The sequence below is a fragment of the Anabrus simplex genome, chromosome X (assembly GCF_040414725.1).
Source record: "Anabrus simplex isolate iqAnaSimp1 chromosome X, ASM4041472v1, whole genome shotgun sequence".
Classification (NCBI taxonomy): Eukaryota; Metazoa; Arthropoda; class Insecta; order Orthoptera; family Tettigoniidae; genus Anabrus; species Anabrus simplex.
The window spans coordinates 198,702,534-198,721,251 of NC_090279.1; the positions used below are offsets into that span (position 1 = coordinate 198,702,534).

The following is an 18,718-nucleotide window of genomic DNA, read 5'->3' on the forward strand; positions in this document are numbered from 1 at the left end:
CAAATGCAATCCTTTGTGAAAATGATTTAGCACATACATCACAAGTAAGGATTTCTTTTGTGTTGGCTTTGATGTCCTGATTACGTGGAGAATCTTTGTAGAATTCTATTTCTTTTGTGTTGGCTTTGATGTCCTGATTATGTGGAGAATCTTTGTAGAATTCTATTTCTTTTGCGTTGGTTTTGATGTCCTGATTACGTGGAGAATCTTTGTAGAATTCTATTTCGATTGTGTTGGTTTTGATGTTCTGATTACGTGGAGAATCTTTGTATAATTCTATAACACATACCTTAGGCCTACTAGAATATTCCTCCTCCATCTTCATGTGCTGCTCCAGGGTCGATCTAGTGAGAAACATCGCACCGCATTTTGCACATAAATAAAAATCGTTATCACTGTAGACCGACAGGTGTTCATGAAGATCCCAGTAAGCGCGGAAAACCTCCCTACACACGGGACACATGTATACGTTCATCCGAGGGTGGAACTCTAAAAAGTGCTTCATAAATTCTGTTCTCTTGAGGTAAATCTTACCGCAAACGGAGCAAGAGAAAACCACTTCTTCAGATATAATGTTGTGAAAAGAGTGAAGGTGAGTCCTCAACTGACACTTATTTCGGAACCTGCCATTGCACCATGAACAGGCGTACGGTGTAATGATTTCATCCTTCGAGGTACACAAGTTCCTGATTGTGGGTAACTCCCCAACTCCTCCACTGGAAGAAGGCATGGAGAATGATGCACTGGAAAATACCCAAAGATGTATTACACTGCATACAGAAAGAAATATTATACAAAAGCAACCCTTTACATTCAACAAGGGGAAGTCAGCTACTGAAATGAAATACAAGTTCAATGGGCGAAAACATTCAGAAATGTTACAGTAGAACCTCGATAATTCGAAATCGCTCAATTCAAAATACCGCCTAATACGAAGAAGCTCTCGTTCCCGGAAACATGAGGTACAGTTTTGCATGTTATTTAAATGGTTTAATTTGAAATACGGATAATTTGTAATACGAAGAACAATGTTGGATCCATTACTCGATTTCAGAGTTGTAATTCAAAACTGACCTTACATTAAAAAAAAGTTTTCTCAGAGTAATTTAAATTCAAAATTTATTCACAACATGAGAGAATGCGGCTTCCGGTACGTGCAGGGGTAGCTCTCCGTACATTCACTCACATCGGTGTGTCTACAGTGTGCTTCATATTTGCAAAGTCTGAGTAAAATCTTAATTCTCTTGTATTCAGCATTTTAAGAAACACCATAATATCATGTAGCACGCAGTGTGCCGAGATGTAGAATCCGCGAACAATGGTGGTGCCAACACTTGGCAAAAAAGCATTTTTCTATGCCGAGCCCAAAAGGGCTTATGGTTTAAAGGAGAGAAGTGCCAGCCTGGAAATCGTACAAGGGTGGGGTCACTGTACTGCGTTGGAAGCAAGAGACCTCCTCCCCTCATCATAAGATAGTTTGATATGCCACAACGTTTTAAGGGCATCGGGCATTTTCTTTGCAAGTACAAGGCATCTAAAAAATGCAAACAGTACAGTAATCAAAAAAATAAAGCATTTGCACAGGGAAGCCAGCACAATTTGTCCTTGTCTCTGAATCGTGTGTTTTTTATTTCGTTGCATTAGGTTATGTTTGCCAGTGATTTATTTGAATAATGTACATGCACCTTGTTGGATACATTTCTGAAATAGCGTTTCCACAGCATTTGAAAGGTTTAAAATGTGAATTAAGGTGATTACATGCATTAATGGGTCTTAGAATAGGTACTCTGAGACGCGACAAGAGTTGGCATTTCTGAATTACAAGTTGGCGAAATCACGTAATTTGAGGTCCGATTTTTGTGTCCCAACAACTTCAAATTAACAAGGTTTTACTGTATATACAGTAGAACTCTTAGCAATAAATGAAAGTTTATTTTAACAGAGCAAATACCACTTACAGTACAATACATTGATAATTAAGCTATAAAATAGAAATGGCAGTTCCAAAAACCTTTGCATTGTGTTCAATATGGTACTTACAAAACACGTTTGTTGAAGAGAAATGTGAATACAGAATTTTGTAATGTACTGCATAGCATTACTGCATATTTCTTTTAATTTAGGCACATTTCGACCTTGTATGAAAATACATAAACATTCTCTTAACCAGAATAGTCAGCAATCTTCTTCTGACTCAAGCAATAACCTACCTAATGATATGATAGTTCACCAGTTACTCTGTCTCATCACTATTCTAAATTGTCTTGTGGCTGGTAATACTGAACTTGTAACTGGCACAATATACAATGATTTCATACTTTGAGACACACAAGTTTCTGATTGTGGATAAGTTCCCAACTCCTCCTCTGGAAGAAGGCAAGGAGTATGATGCACTGGACTATGTAAAATTGGCATCTCTCCCCTGTGCTGCTACAGTATGATTTAGACTCTTGGGAACATTATCACACGTCTTTCAGTTTTTGCTATATAATTTAATAAATATGTACTTTTGAAAAGCAAAGGCATTTATGTTGACAATTGGGCTGCAGTGAGAATTGATGGTAGAAGGAGTTATTGGTGCAGGTTGTAATCATTCATCTGTTTTGTTCATAGTTTACATTGATCATGTGCTGAAAGGGAGGGGTTCAGTTATGTGGAAATGTACCTACAGTAACGACTTAGTCTCAACGGCAGATTGTGCCGAAAGCCTGCAGTCTAATATCTTGGAACTTGAAAATGGGTGCAATGAGTATAGTATGAAAATTAACCTTTCAAAGACTAAACTGATGTCAGTAGGTAAAAAATCCAAGAGAAATGAATATCAGATTGGTGATACAAAGCTAATTTTAAGTATTTAGAATCTGTGTTCTGCCAGGATGGTAGTATAGTACGTGAGATTGAATCAAGGTGCAGTAAAGCTAATGCAGTGAGCTCGCAGATGCAATCAATAGTATTCTGTAAGAAGGAAGTCAGCTCCCGGACAAAACTGTCTTTACATCGGTCTGTTTTCAGGCCAACTTTGCCTTACGGGAGTGAAAGGTGGGTGGTCTCAGGATATCTTATTCAAAGTTATTAGTAACAGACATGAAAGCAGCAGAAATGATTGCTGGTACAAACAGTTGGAAACAATGCCAGGTTACTTGGAATAAGGAGATAATGGCTAAGTTAGGAGTGAACTCGATGGATGAAGCTGTACACATAAACCGGCTTCAGTGGTGGGGTCATGTGAGGCGAATGGAGGAGGATAGGTTACCTAGGAGAATAATGGACTCTGTTATGGAGGGTAAGAGGAGTAGAGGGAGACCAAGACGACAATGGTTAGACTCAGTTTCTAACAATAAAGATAGGAGGTATAGAACTAAATGAGGCCACAGCACTAGTTGCAAATAGAGGATAGTGGTAATGTTAGTAAATTCACAGAGGCTTGTAGACTGAACACTGAAAGGCATAACAGTCTATAATAATAATAATTAATGCTATTTGCTTTACGTCCCACTAACTAATTTTATGGTTTTTGGAGATGCCGAGGTGCCGGAATTTAGTCTCGCAGGAGTTCTTTTACGTGCCAGTAAATCTACCGACACGAGTCTGACGTATTTGAGCACCTTCAAATACCACCGGACTGAACCAGGATCGAAGCTGCCAAGTCAGGGTCAGAAGGCCAACGCCTTAACCGTCTAAGCCACCGAGCCCGGCAACAGTCTATAATGATGTATGTACAGTATGTTTTGAAAAGTAATTCAGGGACTCTGGTCTCTATCTCATGGCTGGTTCAAGATCCATTTGACCAACCCGAGATTAAATTTAGAAATTTCTGATAGAGAGACAGCGACCACCATTTAGAAAACCGGGAATAACAGCCAAGAGGAATCAGTTGTGTTGACCACGCAAAACCTCATAATCTGCAGGCCTTCTGGCTGAGCAGCGGTGGCTTGGTAGGCCCAGGCCCGTCAGTACTATCGCACCACAGGGTTGGTTTGGTTTGTTCTTCAAAAGCCATTCTATTATACAAAATTCAACAACTGTCATGTCGGCAATAGTTGAATGCACATGTTAATGAAACATTATCCCCAAGCAGTGCCACCAATTGTATGTCTACCCCAAAGATATTCCCTTGCCTTCATTGACCACTTGCATTCAGAGTAATATTATACAAGAATACAGCTCTCAGACTCAACAAATAAAACAGCCAATGTCTCAATCTGATAGCTCACTGTTAACTAGAAAAAACACAGAATTAGTATTTCTAAATATTCAGCCCTTTTTCTTCTGACATTGGTTTTCATACTTGCCCCTTTTCTTCTTTGCGCACTCTGCCACTCCATCTGAAGCACAACACGGCTGAGATGTATTCTTTGCAGATAGCTGCTGAATAGTCATCACAGTGAACCTTTTTTCCCCCCCTCCTCCGGACGGAAGTCACATTTCTGCCTTTCTCCCGTCCTCTCTTCTTGGTGCACTGCTTGCTGCTGGTGTTCTCCTAATACCTTCTGGATCTGGAGATGTAATGTAGTATGCAAGCCATCACTAGAAGCTCTCTTGGCGTGAGGTGGATTATAAAGCTCATAAAATATGCTAGCTTTTTCAGGTACCTTCTTCATGGTGCTATACTGCTGGTATTGAATGTTAGTATGATGTAACTCTTCAGCCCGGTGACATCTAACAGAGCATAGAAGATTCTCAGCGGCCATCTGTTAGTTATCCTGACAACAGTATTAAGGCTGAAGCCATGGACAGCGAATTTTTATATATTTACATACATACATACATACATACATACATAAATTATCATTATAGACTGTTATGCCTTTCAGCGTTCAGTCTGCAAGCCTCTGAGAATTTACTAAACGTCGCCACAATCCTCGATTTGTAACTAGTGTTGTGGCCTCATTTAGTTCTATACCTCTTATCTTTAAATCGTTAGAAACCTAGTCTAACCATCGTCGTCTTGGTCTCCCTCTACTTCTCTTACCCTCCATAACAGAGTCCATTATTCTCCTAGGTAACCTATCCTCCTCCATTCGCCTCACATGACCCCACCACCGAAGCCGGTTTCTGCGTACAGCTTCATCCATCGAGTTCATTCCTAAATTAGCCTTTATCTCCTCATTCCGAGTACCATCCTGCCATTGTTCCCACCTGTTTGTACCAGCAATCATTCTTGCTACTTTCATGTCTGTTACTTCTAACTTATGAATAAGATATCCTGAGTCCCCCCAGCTTTCGCTCCCGTAAAGCAAAGTTGGTCTGAAAACAGACCGATGTAAAGATAGTTTCGCCTGGGAGCTGACTTCCTTCTTACAGAATACTGCTGATCGCAACTGCGAGCTCACTGCATTAGCTTTACTACACCTTGATTCAATCTCACTTACTATATTACCATCCTGGGAGAACACACAACCTAAATACTTGAAATTATCAACCTGTTCTAGCTTTGTATCACCAATCTGACATTCAATTCTGTTGAATTTCTTACCTACTGACATCAATTTAGTCTTCGAGAGGCTAATTTTCATACCATACTCATTGCACCTATTTTCAAGTTCCAAGATATTAGACTGCAGGCTTTCGGCACAGTCTGCCATTAAGACGAAGTCGTCAGCATAGGCCAAACTGCTTACTACATTTCCACCTAACTGAATCCCTCCCTGCCATTTTATACCTTTCAGCAGATGATCCATGTAAACTACGAACAGCAAAGGTGAAAGATTGCAGCCTTGTCTAACCCCTGTAAGTACCCTGAACCAAGAACTCATTCTACCATCAATTCTCACTGAAGCCCAATTGTCAACATAAATGCCTTTGATTGATTTTGATAATCTACCTTTAATTCCATAGTCCCCCAGTATGGCGAACATCTTTTCCCTCGGTACCCTGTCATATGCTTTCTCTAGATCTACGAAACATAAACACAACTGCCTGTTCCTCTCGTAGCATTTTTCAATTACCTGGCGCATACTGAAAATCTGATCCTGACAGCCTCTCTGTGGTCTGAAACCACACTGGTTTTCATCCAACTTCCTCTCAACGATTGATCGCACCCTCCCTTCTAAGATGCCAGTGAATACTTTGCCTGGTATACTAATCAATGAGATACCTCGATAGTTGTTGCAATCCTTCCTGTTCCCTTGCTTATAGATAGGTGCAATTACTGCTTTTGTCCAATCTGAAGGTACCTTACCAACACTCCATGCTAATTTTCCTACTCTATGAAGCCATTTCATCCCTGCCTTCCCACTATACTTCACCATTTCAGGTCTAATTTCATCTATTCCTTCTGCCTTATGACAATGGAGTTCATTTACTATCCTTTGTACTTCCTCAAGCATAATTTCACCAACATCATTTTCCTCCTCCCCATGAGCTTGGCTGTTTGCAACACTACCATGATGATTTCCTTTTACATTGAGATGTTCAAAATATTCCCTCCACCTCTCCAGTGATTCCCTGGGATCTGTTATGAGTTCACCTGAATTACTCAAAACACTGTTCATTTCCTTTTTCCCTCCCTTGCTAAGATTCTTTATTACTGTCCAGAAAGGTTTTCCTGCTGCTTGACCTAGCCTTTCCAGGTTATTACAAAAATCTTCCCATGACTTCTTTTTGGATTCAACAACTATTTGTTTCGCTCTGTTTCTTTCATCTACGTAGAAATCCCCGTCTGTCTCGGCCCTTGTTTGGAGCCATTTCTGATAAGCCTTCTTTTTACGTTTACAGGCTGCTCTCACTTCATCATTCCACCAAGATGTTCGCCTTTTCCCATCTTTACACACAGTTGTTCCTAGGCATTCCCTTGCTGTTTCTACTACAGCATCCCTGTATGCCACCCATTCACTTTCTATATCCTGAACCTGCTTACTGTCTACTCTTTGAATCATATCCATGTACTTCTGTCTAATTTCCTTGTCCTGGAGATTTTCTACCCTTATTCGTTTGCAGACAGATTTCACTTTTTCTACCCTAGGCCTAGAGATACTTAGTTCACTACAGATCAGATAGTGGTCTGTATCATCGAAAAATCCCCGGAAAACTCGTACATTCCTAACAGATTTCCTGAATTCGAAGTCGGTTAAGATATAGTCCATTATGGATCTGGTATCCCTAGCCTCCCATGTGTAGCGGTGAATAGCCTTATGCTTGAAGAATGTATTCGTAACAGCTAAACCCATACTAGCACAGAAGTCCAGCAAACGCTTCCCATTCCCATTAGCTTCCATATCTTCCCCACATTTACCAATCACTCTTTCGTATCCTTCAGTTCTATTCCCAACTCTCGCATTGAAATCGCCCATTAGCACTATTCTATCCTTGCTGTTGACCCTGACCACGATGTCACTCAATGTTTCATAAAACTTGTCAACGTCATCCTCATCTGCACCCTCACATGGTGAATACACGGACACAATTCTTGTCCTAATTCCTCCCACTGACAAATCTACCGACATCATTCGCTCATTTACGTGCCTAACAGAAACTATGTTGCGTGCAATGGTATTCCTGATAAAGAGCCCCACCCCAGACTCTGCCCTTCCCTTTCTAACACCCGTCAAGTACACTTTATAATCTCCTATCTCTTCCTCATTATCTGCCCTTACCCGAATATCACTTACTCCTAGCACATCCAGATGCATCCTCTTTGCTGACTCAGCCAGTTCTACCTTCTTTCTTCCATAAGCCCCATTAATATTGATAGCTCCCCATCGAATTCCATTTCGTTCGCCAAGTTGTTTCCAAGGAGTCCCTCGCCTGTCAAATGGGAGTGGGACTCCATTACTCCCATAGGTCCGAGGCTTGCTTAAAGTGTTCTGAGCTCGGTAAATTCATGAAGCAGGATGCTGCCCTACTTGCACATAGTCCAAGTGAGGATCTCTCCTCTAACGGGTTATGGACCACTGGTGGATTGTATAGTCCTAGCCGCCTGAGCACAAGGAGGGCCAGGACTCAGAATATGTCCGAGATGCCCACTCCCATTCCATAGCAACTGGTATCCCGACTCTCAGGACCACTTACTAGGCCACTCAGCTGTAGCCCATGGTTCACGAACTAGGACGTGACTACAGTAACCCACAAACATGAACACAGCCTTAAGATATTCTTTTGTTAAAGAGGGTCCCAGTTGATCAATTGTTATGTTGTCTTCATTTTCAAGGTCATTTATGTCAGTAGGATCTTCATATAATGTTTCTATGTGTCACTTCCATTTTTCTCCTACTTCTTTGCTCTCAGACTACAGTTTCCCATTTTCACCTAATATGCTGTTACTACGGCCAGTGACTGTTCTAAATTGTTTCTTAATCAATTCATAAGCAGTTTCCACGTTTCCTTTCTCTATTCTTTCTAACATGAGCCCCAGACGTACTCGTAGCAGAACACAACAAATCTCCTAACATATCGGTACACAACCTCCACAGCAACAACAGTAAGTACTCTCTTCATTTCACACATACAGCCAGGCATTCCTTCATACATACGCTATACTCATATTAGCTTTTCTTTACAGATAACAACCATATAACGTGCATAGACAAGAGAGGTGTCACCACCAACTGCTCTAAAATTAAACTCTATCTCGCTGTATATATAAATCTTACTGGACTACATCAACAGTTGAATTGCATAGTACTCAATTTTCAAATTTTAATGACAAGAGTTCTTATAACATACCAATACAAAGTATATCAGACATAGAACATTCTCGATGATCACCTAATACAACTTAATCAACACAAGAACTACAAGAGGATTGAAGAATGAATGCAACGCAACATGAACTCAAATTTTAATAGATGTTTTTAAAATATACCATGTTTTAATGTGTTTAATGTGCTATATTTTTTAGTGTCTTATGATTTGGCATATATATTTTAATGTGTTTATGTACTCATGCCCATGCTCAATCAATAGGTTTTAGTTTATTATAACCATCACCACTTTTAATCAGAGATATTTTAACGCAACATACTGCAATATATTTTACTTCCATTTTTCATTAGACATCCGGATGCTCTAACGTAACATCTTTGTAATTTTGTCTAATAACTGTAAATTTGTCTAATAACTGTAAATTTGTATGCTAGCTGATGATGGCCAAGCTAGGCCGAAACCGGTACTAGTGCAATAATTCATTCGCAATAAATGTATTGATCGGTGGAACATTTTTCTTGTCTATTACATTGAATCCAATCAATACGAAATATGAAACTTATAAATAATAATACAATATGCATTACAGAAAGTTCATCTATGCAGTACTTCTTATATAAACTAAGACCGTTGTAGCAGCATTTTTACTCTCCGAGACATAAGCTGCACTACGGGAGGTGCGTGCATAGTTCTTGACCTTGCAAGCAGACTGTACGTGTTCGACGCAAGCATCTGAATCTCAGCTGCTAACATTGGGAGACAGTTATCATTGCAACACTGATTTTCGTTTGTAAAAGTTCTGGTTTTATCTTAATGGCTGTGTGAATAGTCATAACTCTCACTACTGGTGTGCAAGAAGTCTGTAATTTATGTCGTGTCTTAACTTGATTTTGACTGATGATGATCTGTAGTAAGGTGAAACTAGTTTCATGAAATAGATGTAACTTTTTCAGGTTACAATAAATAGTATTGAATAGGTGGAAACCTTTAGCTTTTGTTTTACATTGCATGTCTCTTAGCCGTTATCCGAGAAACAGCATGATAAGGTCTCCATATGTTGTTTCCAACGTAAAGTGTGAGTTGCGGAGATGTGATAACGGCAGGCTCACTTGCCTACTGCCATTCACAATTGAGTTGGGAAGTTTACATTATAATGGCAGGCCCCATTGTCTATTACGCGCTCACAATCGATTTGGGGAGTTTTTGTTACAATGATAGGCCCCCTTTCCTACTTCCAGACAGATTACATTTGAGGAGTTTTTATTATAATGCCAGGGAACTTCCCTGCTGCCAGTAAAAATTGAGTTGTGCTGTTATCAGTATAATGACAGGCCCCTTTTCTTACTGCCAGCCAGCTTATTGCCAGTCACACAGAAATGGTGAGTTTCCACTAAAAAAACACGCCACTATGCCTAATGCCAGTCACATTTTAGATGGGTACATTTGTTTATAATGGTAGGCACCCTTGCCTACAGCCAAACACAATTGGGTAGGGGAGTTTTGAACAAAACTGCATGCTCCCTTGCCTTCTGCAAGTGAAATCAACAAGGGAATTATTCATCACAATGGTAGGTCCTCCTTACTAATAACAGTTACACCAGAGTTGGAGGACACCAATCCGACTTCCAGTCAAAGTCGATGTGGGGAGAACTGATTACAATAGTAGACACACACTTTCTCGATCGCTACAAATCGACATCAGTTAATATATAGAGATCGACATACAAAGTATATGCACGTTTACAATATTGCAGACCTTCATTTACAGATTAACTGCTGCTATATGGTACGTCATATTGACGAACGTATTGTACCATAAAATGCCGTATTTAACGGTCTAAATGGCTGGTCATATGATATTTTCTCGTATCTCATCTATTCATGGGTCAGATTGAGTTATAGGGTGAAAGTTGGGTAAGATTGTTTCACAGTTCATTACTTTTCAGATAATTATGTGACAGCTAAAAACAAAGCATTTGGCTCACATACGGCTACTGGGTGGGCCAAAGTTCCTGTGGAATTTTCTGATAATGTCTTTCTTATAAATGATTCAAAGTATGAATTATGGGTGTAAAAGGTGCAAAATTTACTTACAATCAAGAAATAGAGATAAATCTAACGTATAACGGATAGAGATACGACAAAAAGTCATAGGACCAAAGTTTTAGATCACTCCAAATTGAGCCGAGATTGTGCCATCAGTTTTGTGATAGGACTTACCGTTTAGCCATACCTCAAAACGAAGGTCTACATCTTCATTAAAACTTAATCCATATTTCGATATTCAATGGGGATAAAAAGTGAAAAATTTAAAGAACTTGGAAGTTTTCCGTCGGTTACAGGCTAAAACGTATAATTTTGCCAAATTCCAATTTTCTAGCTTGTCTGGCAGATTGTGCCACAATATTGCTTTTGAGGGAGGGAGCAAAAATTAGGACTTTCAGGAAACTAAAGCCAAAACATATACAGACCCGTATAAACGGATAGCTGTACGAAAATTTCACCAAAATAGTCAATGTACAGACAGACGATCATTACGATTTTATTTATATAGATACATATGGAATATGCTCCATGTACAACACCTTCTGGGCTATGTCTGCTGAACTTAGCCTGCAAAACCGACCATTCATGATATCTCTCTTATTAATCCTCCAGTCAAAAAAAAATGCACATGAGAAAAAAGTTTTAGAAATGGATTTCCATCAAGGTTGGTTGATTTTCAGTCAGGTTGGTCTTATATACATTGTGGGAGAATAAAATCACGGTTTTGGTTTCCTATAAACACCCAGTCCACTCCAGGAATTTGAAATGGTATGGACCTTAAAACCTACGATTGGACAGGTGGATGCTAAATAAAAAGTTTTGTTGAAATATCTTCAGCAGTTATAAGTTATAAGTAATACACTTACAGGGACCCGCTTTTGTGTTAAGTCCATTGGGACTTGTGCTGAAATACCATCTGTTAATGTATCTCCCCTATTAATCTTTCTATCGAAATGATGCACATGGGAAAAAGTTTTAGATATTGATTTCTACTAATTTTGGACGTGCATATTTTGCGGCAGAGCAAAATCATGGTTTTCGATAAACCCCCAGTAAATTTAGGTATTCAGATATAATATTGGCTCTATAACCTACCTAAGGACAGGTGGATTCTAAATATCAAGTTTAGTAGAAATATATCCAGTAGTTTTCAACTTATAAGAACTCGGACAAACAAACAGACACCAAAGCTGAGAAATTTACAGAGTTATTATTACACCTAAAACGGATAATTGTACGGAAATTTCGCTATAATAGTCAATGTACATACTGTACCATTAAGTTACATTCTAGGCGCTTATACGAAAGAAAAAGGGGCAGACAAAATGGCGCGTGGCAACTTCAGGCAGTACAAATACATAAAAACTGTCACCGAAACTCGGATCAAACTAAGTCTAGAAGGCGCAGAATAATAAAGGTCATGCAAAAGAACTTTATTTTTGCTACTTGCTTTACGTCGCACCGACACAGATAGGTCTTATGGCGATGATGGGACAGGAAAGGCCTAGGAGTGAGAAGGAAGCGGCCGTGGCCTTAATTACGGTACAGCCCCAGCATTCGCCTGGTGTGAAAATGGGAAACCACGGAAAACCATTTTCAGGGCTGCTGACAGTGGGGTTCGAACCTACTATCTCCCGAATACTGGATACTGGCCGCACTTAAGCAACTGCAGCTATCGAGCTCGGTCAAAAGAACTTTAAGCTGGAACAGATATTGTTTAAAAAAATAATTGAAAATAATTCATTCTTTACTTGGGGGAAAAAAGATTTCACTGAATAAATCATCGTAGCAGAAGATGTTACGATGCTTTAAAACCTTGCCCATCCTTTCCGTAATTACTGGGATGTATGGAATGAATGCCTTTCTCTCACATGTCTCTGCGTTTGTCCTCAGATAATGGAGGAAACTCAACAGCTCTCTCGATTTCATTTTGCTACATGTATTAGCTTCTAAAGCCAAGAAGAAGAGCTCCATTTTGCTGCAGCAAACACAACCTCTTGGCTCACAAGAACAACAAGGCCTAACATCCAAGAAATAGATCAGCCGTGAAAACCTGCACCAGTATAAGTTCCACTATTTAGTTTAATATACTCTCTTAAGAGTACTTACCAATTTGGAGAAGTCCCATCGCTACTGTTCCCATTGATAATGTCACCTGGCGTCTCAGTCTACATGGAAAGGGAAACATTTTACTTTATAATAGGATTACATAAATCCACTGACAACATTTAGGCCAGAGGTGCTCACTTGGGTGCCCGATGAGGCTAGCCCAGTACGGCCGGGCCGGCCTGGCGTAAATGCAGGTGGCTTAGGTAGCAAGCATACGTCACAGTGAAGCGAGAGAGCGAACACAGTTTGCAGGGATGCGAGGGAGCATTGACATTCGATTGCGATTGTGAAGCTCGCCTCCACTACTCACCAAAGTATTGATTGGGGTACATTACTTAAAATAAAACTCTATCATCACAACAAAATACTGACCTTTTCAAGATATTCTGGTTTGATGTATACTGCGCTCAATATAAACTGTGTGTTTTATTTTCTTATATTTATTAATTCAAAGAAAACTGACAAGTTATAATTTTTGTGTACAGTCTAAAAAGGAACAGGATTTAAGCATACAAGCTATGATTTACAATTGCTTGGATGGGAATGACAGTATTTCCAGTTTTTAAAATGTAAAATTTGTGTTATTCATTAAGCAAAAAGTAATTTAATTACATAATGCAACAATGATTTTGCATATTGATTAGTGTTGTGTGACTTTCCCTGTTCACTGAATTTATAAAAATAGTACTTTAAATTTAACAAGCGTCCAGTTATAATAGCTAGCCTCTAAATATCGAGAGGGGGTTTCATCATGAATGAGGACATAGATATTTACTATCCAAGATGAAAGTACAACAATGTAAATATCTCCATCAGATAGATGTACAGTATGCCTTCAAATAAATAATCTCCCTGGTTTTATTGCCGGTAAGTATGATTGGATTGTTGGTGAGTTTATCAGATAATTTATACCCAAACCACCACAAGCCACAGCTTATCCGCCTTAACTCCGCATTATATTAGAGCTGTTTCTAAAGCCCCTCTTAAAATGTAATAGTGAAAATTGTAATTCATTTTGTACATTATAAAAATATCTGAGGCTGTAGGCCTAACTCTTTATTGTATCCGGTCAAAATAAATAAACGGCAATGAACATAAATAACTTATTTCTTACAATGTAAATTGAAAATGACGTGGAATTCTGCCCCCTTTCTTTCATTATTTTATGTCTCAATTTCAATCTCGGGTATTGCAGCAGTGATCGAGTTTGACTGGGAGAACTTTGCCCAACCCCATAGCCTGTGACGTAGCCATGGCATTGTGGCTGAATAGCATAAGCTCATCGCCTGCCCACTTACAGTACTGGGCGCCCGCGGGATGGAATGCCCAACGTGAGCACCTCTGATTTAGGAAAATAACAATTACCTGGACTATTAACTAACTAGGAGTGTGTACCCATTACTGACAAGTAACAGGGCTACTCGAACTTCAAAAAGAGATCACTGTTAGTGAAAGTCTGCATCAAATCCTGGAGCTTGAAGAAAAAGGTGCAGCAAGTATGACATAAAATCTGACTCAGGAATTTCTCTCCAGATACCTAAATAATAATTAAATATCCTATTTTAGTGTGTAATGGATCAGAACAGACAAATACACACAGCGGTTCGAGTCTTGGGTTAAGCACGAAGCGGTGTGGACAGGACAGTTGAGATCTCTTCGACATCTTGCGGAGGACTGTTTGGTCTTCAGCTGTGTAATGACTGTAAGGGGCGTCTTTGAACAGCAGTTTTCTAGCCGTATATTTATAAAACTCGCCGTGATAACGACGTGTATTCACCAGTGGCTATATTATATTTTATAGCTATATTACTTGGAGAGTCTAAGAATATTGTTCAAGCCTACCTTAAATCTCTCTCTCTATATATATATAATAAAAGTTGTGTCTGTGCATTGCTCAGAATTTAAAATGGATGGTATTTCTGCATCGGTTGTGTCCATAGTAGCGAAGAAATGCACTTTTTAAATTTCCGTAATTTCTGTCTGTCTATATGTATGTATGTATTGTACCAGGAAAAGTTTTTGGGTAATGGGCATAAATAGGACCTCAGAGAGTGGAACTTGGTTTTGGAGCCGATACAGAGTAGGATAGACTCGCAGAGTGAATAATAGATGGTTATAAATTTTTTTTAAACAAATTATTGATTCTTCACCCTTCAATATGATTATTGGACTCAAATCTGGCATTGAAATTTAAAGTTTGAACATCATTTTCCTGAATTCTGTTCATGAAAATTAAATGAATATCACTGATTCCAAAGTCTTTCATATGTGAGAATACGAGGTATTAGATTTCCAACTAAAGTCTTTCTAAATATGAGCACACACTTGTAATTGCAAATTGACATGAGAATTTAAATTACTGTTGAAAGTTTTACAGTTTTTCCGTTTGTAAACCTTGATGTATAGCACACTTGAAAAGCCTAAAGTTCTTCTATGAGATATGAAAATTAAATTTTAAATTAAATTAATCACAAAAGATGAACTTCTGAGAAATTATGAGAACTCTGAAATATTTGTTCAAACGCGGCACTGAAGTTTCCACTGTTCAAAATTTTAGTCAGTTCCTTCTAAAGAATGGAGAGAGTCAACTATCCGTGGCGAAGAAAATAGGAGTCAATAAGGCTACCCTTCGGAAAAGATTTAAAGCAGTAAGTATTGTCTTTCAGGCTCCAAATTAGTTGACATAGTGTAAAGGGAAAGATGGGGAACATACAATTTCAGTTAGCAATTTTTATTGTTCTTGCAGGGTACTGTTCTGGATTCATTGGGCCGATTTAAGAAAGTATTTAATGAATCCATGGAAAGTGAGCTCGCAAAACATATTCAAGACTTAGATTCAAGATTTCATGGAATAACCAGAAAGCAGCTGATGAACGTGGCGTACGATTTCGCAAGTTTGAACGGACTTCAACATCCTTTCAATGAAGAAAGAAAGCAAGCAGGCAAGAACTGGGTAGTGAACTTCTGTAAGAGACAGGGCCTCTCTCTTCGCACCCCCAAGCAGTGTAGTTTAGGCAGAGCTATGGGGCTTAACACCGTTCAGGAAAGCAGATTCTTTGTCAATTTGAAGGACTGCCTCGAAAGTATCCATTTTCCACCGCATCGAATATTTAACATGGATGAGACAGGAGTTTCCACTGTTCCAGACAAGTCACCTAAAGTTTATGCGAAAATTAGTAAGAGAAGTGTTCGAAAAATTAAGTCTGGGGAGAAAGGTCAGATAACTACAGCTGTTTTCTGCCTAAATCCAACTGGGAATTACATACCAGTGGGTCTTATCTTCCGTAGAAGACGCATGAAATTGGAACTTTTCGAAGGTGCGCCTACAGGCACGTTGCCTATGATTTCAGATTCTGGTTATATGAACACAGAGCTTTTCTTAAAATGGTTACGACACTTCGTTAATCACTCAAAACCTTCTGCCAATGACCCTGTTCTCCTCATTCTGCATAATCATGTGTCCCATTGTTCTCTCCCGGCTGTGATTTTCTGCAGAGAGAACCACGTAATTCTCCTGTCCCTGCCACCTCACGCAAGTCACATGATGCTGTCACTGGATAGGGTCATTTTTGCTCCCTTCAAGAAATCTACGCTGAAAAAGTGGGAAAGTTGTGTTCTCATCCAGCGAGAGCTGTCACTGAAATGACACAAGTTACATGATGCAGCCACTGGATAGGGTTATTTTTGCTCCCTTCAAGAAAATCTACGCTGAAGAAGTGGGAAAGTGGTAGAGTAGCAAATACTGAAAAGGTGGCACACTCATTTTCTGCTACGGGTATTTACCAATTCAACCTTAATATTTTTTTTCGGAGGAAGATGTTCTTCCCGCAGAGGTCACTCATGTTAATGCCTGAAGAGGACTTCGAAGAAGATTCGGTAGAGAGAGAAGCTATGGAAGTGAACTCAGAGGTGGAAAGAGTTGAAAAGACGGCAGAAAAAACAGCAAACGATAAATCTAATGGAAGTGTTAGGATCAATGCCCTTCACCCACTGCGCCGAAGTACGAGAACAAAACTCACACCAAAATTCATGGAAAAAACGGTCTGAAATTCTATCAGATTCTCCATACAAAAATGAACTCGTGGAGAAACAAGTAAAAAAGGATGAAGAGCTTCGTAGGAAGGGAGAGAGGGTAAAATCTAAAGCTGGGAAGAAAGACAGAGGAACACTTGCGAGAAGTTCGACTAGGAGTAAACTTAACTTTGTGACGTCCAAAGCCACTGATAAACCCTCAACCTCAACTTCAAAGGTGGTCGAAACTGAAACTGTGGAATAAGTCTGCCCAAGGTGTGGTGAAGTGCAGGATGATGATGCCTGGGTGCAGTGTAATGAGTGTTCTGAATGGTGGCACGAATTATGTTCCTTTTACGAGGGCGAAGGCGCTTTTGTTTGTGACTATTGTTAGTTGTTTCAAAGACGTCTTAGCTGTTTCTTCAGACATTTTCTCACTGGGTATAGTTGAAAGGTGTTTTAATTTTATTGCCGTATACGGACGGTAACATGTTTATTTACAGGGAAAATTATAAATAAATTATTTGACATGCGTACTCTTACCCGCCCAGGGCGGCCGCCAAGAGTTCGCATTTCCCAAAAATTGTTTGAAATAAATTAATGTACTGTACTTGAATAGTAATGTGTTCTAACTACGTATCAACGTTGTTTGATTGTTTTACTTTCATGTCGTGCAGTTTTATGATTGGCGACAAGGTGCATTCTGATTTATCCCGCTAATTTGGTTCAGTGACGATTACGCCAATTATGCCATAAATGTGTGACATTACATTTACATTTTACACAGCGACTAGGAAATCCTCTGACACATCAAAATGCCGCCTTAGCGGGAAATTCGCTAGGATGGCAACCCTATGCCAAGTCAGAATGTTTTCTTTACACCCTGGCCAACGTAGTGATGGGCTGAGGGAATTAGCTCATTTGCTTCCACTACGAGAGTAGATCAAAAATCAATCAATCAATACTGATCTGCATTTAGGGCAGTCGCCCATATGGCAGATTCCCTATCTGTTGTTTTCCTAGCTTTTTCTTAAATGATTTCAATGACATTGGAAATTTATTGAACGTCTCCCTTGGTAAGTTATTCCAATCCCTAACTCCCCTTCCTATAAATTAATATTTGCCCCAATTTGTCCTCTTCTATACCAACTTTATCTTCGTATTGTGATCTTTCCTACTTTTAAAGACGCCACTCAAACTTATTCGTCTACTAATTGAAGCCAGGAGCCCAGGAGCGAGTCCGGGAAGTCGGGCAGCTCACCATCTCCACCATCGTTCGTCCGTTTTCCGTGTTCCAGATGGAAGCCTCTTCTGGACTTCCGTTCATATTTGAACGAACGAAATGGTCGAGATAATTCACGTTTCCCAGAACAGATGGCAATAGAATAGCGGCATTCTACTCTTGGAATAGAACTAAGACCACCATATTATTATTTTCCCCATATGGTGTAATGCGAGTTTCTTTTCTTTTTAAGAATACACCCCACCGCTAGTCCAAGAACAACAACTACTGTTTGCCTTTTCTCCGTGTTTAAACAAAATGCTATATTTTCCAGTGGCGCACGGTAAACACATTCATTACCCCAGCTGCAAAAAATGTCTCTTGCTCAGCCTGCATATCACGAGGGGTCGAGGGTCAGTACGACGCATCCTCAAAGCCGTTATTCTGGGATTTGGAGACCGGGGCCACCATCTGACCGTCAGATAACTCCTCAATTCTAATCACGTCAGTTGAGCGGACCTCGAACAAGCCCTTAGGTTGAAAGAAAAATCCCTAAACTGGCCGGGAATCGAACCCAGGGCCTCCGGGCTAAAGGCAGGCACGCTACCCCTTCACCACGGGGCCGGCCTCTCTAAATTCAACATTACCATTTTATAAGGATGCATTTTTCGTGGAAAGGGCTATTTG

The 18,718-nt window shown here is 39.6% G+C and overlaps 1 protein-coding gene across 9 annotated transcripts in view; it reads right to left on the reverse strand.

Moving 5' to 3' along the window:
• Positions 1-18,718, reverse strand: part of LOC136886864 (zinc finger protein OZF) — a 229,277-nt gene that overhangs the window by 87,266 nt on the left and 123,293 nt on the right. For 7 of the 9 annotated variants that reach the window (XM_068230661.1, XM_068230656.1, XM_068230655.1 and 4 more), the window contains one exon: positions 12,799-12,857. In XM_068230661.1, the coding sequence (XP_068086762.1) occupies positions 12,799-12,857 (59 nt within the window). Of the gene's footprint in view, positions 1-609; positions 744-12,798; positions 12,858-18,718 lie in introns of all 9 variants that reach the window. The other 2 variants (XM_068230660.1, XM_068230658.1) reach the window with 2 other exon arrangements.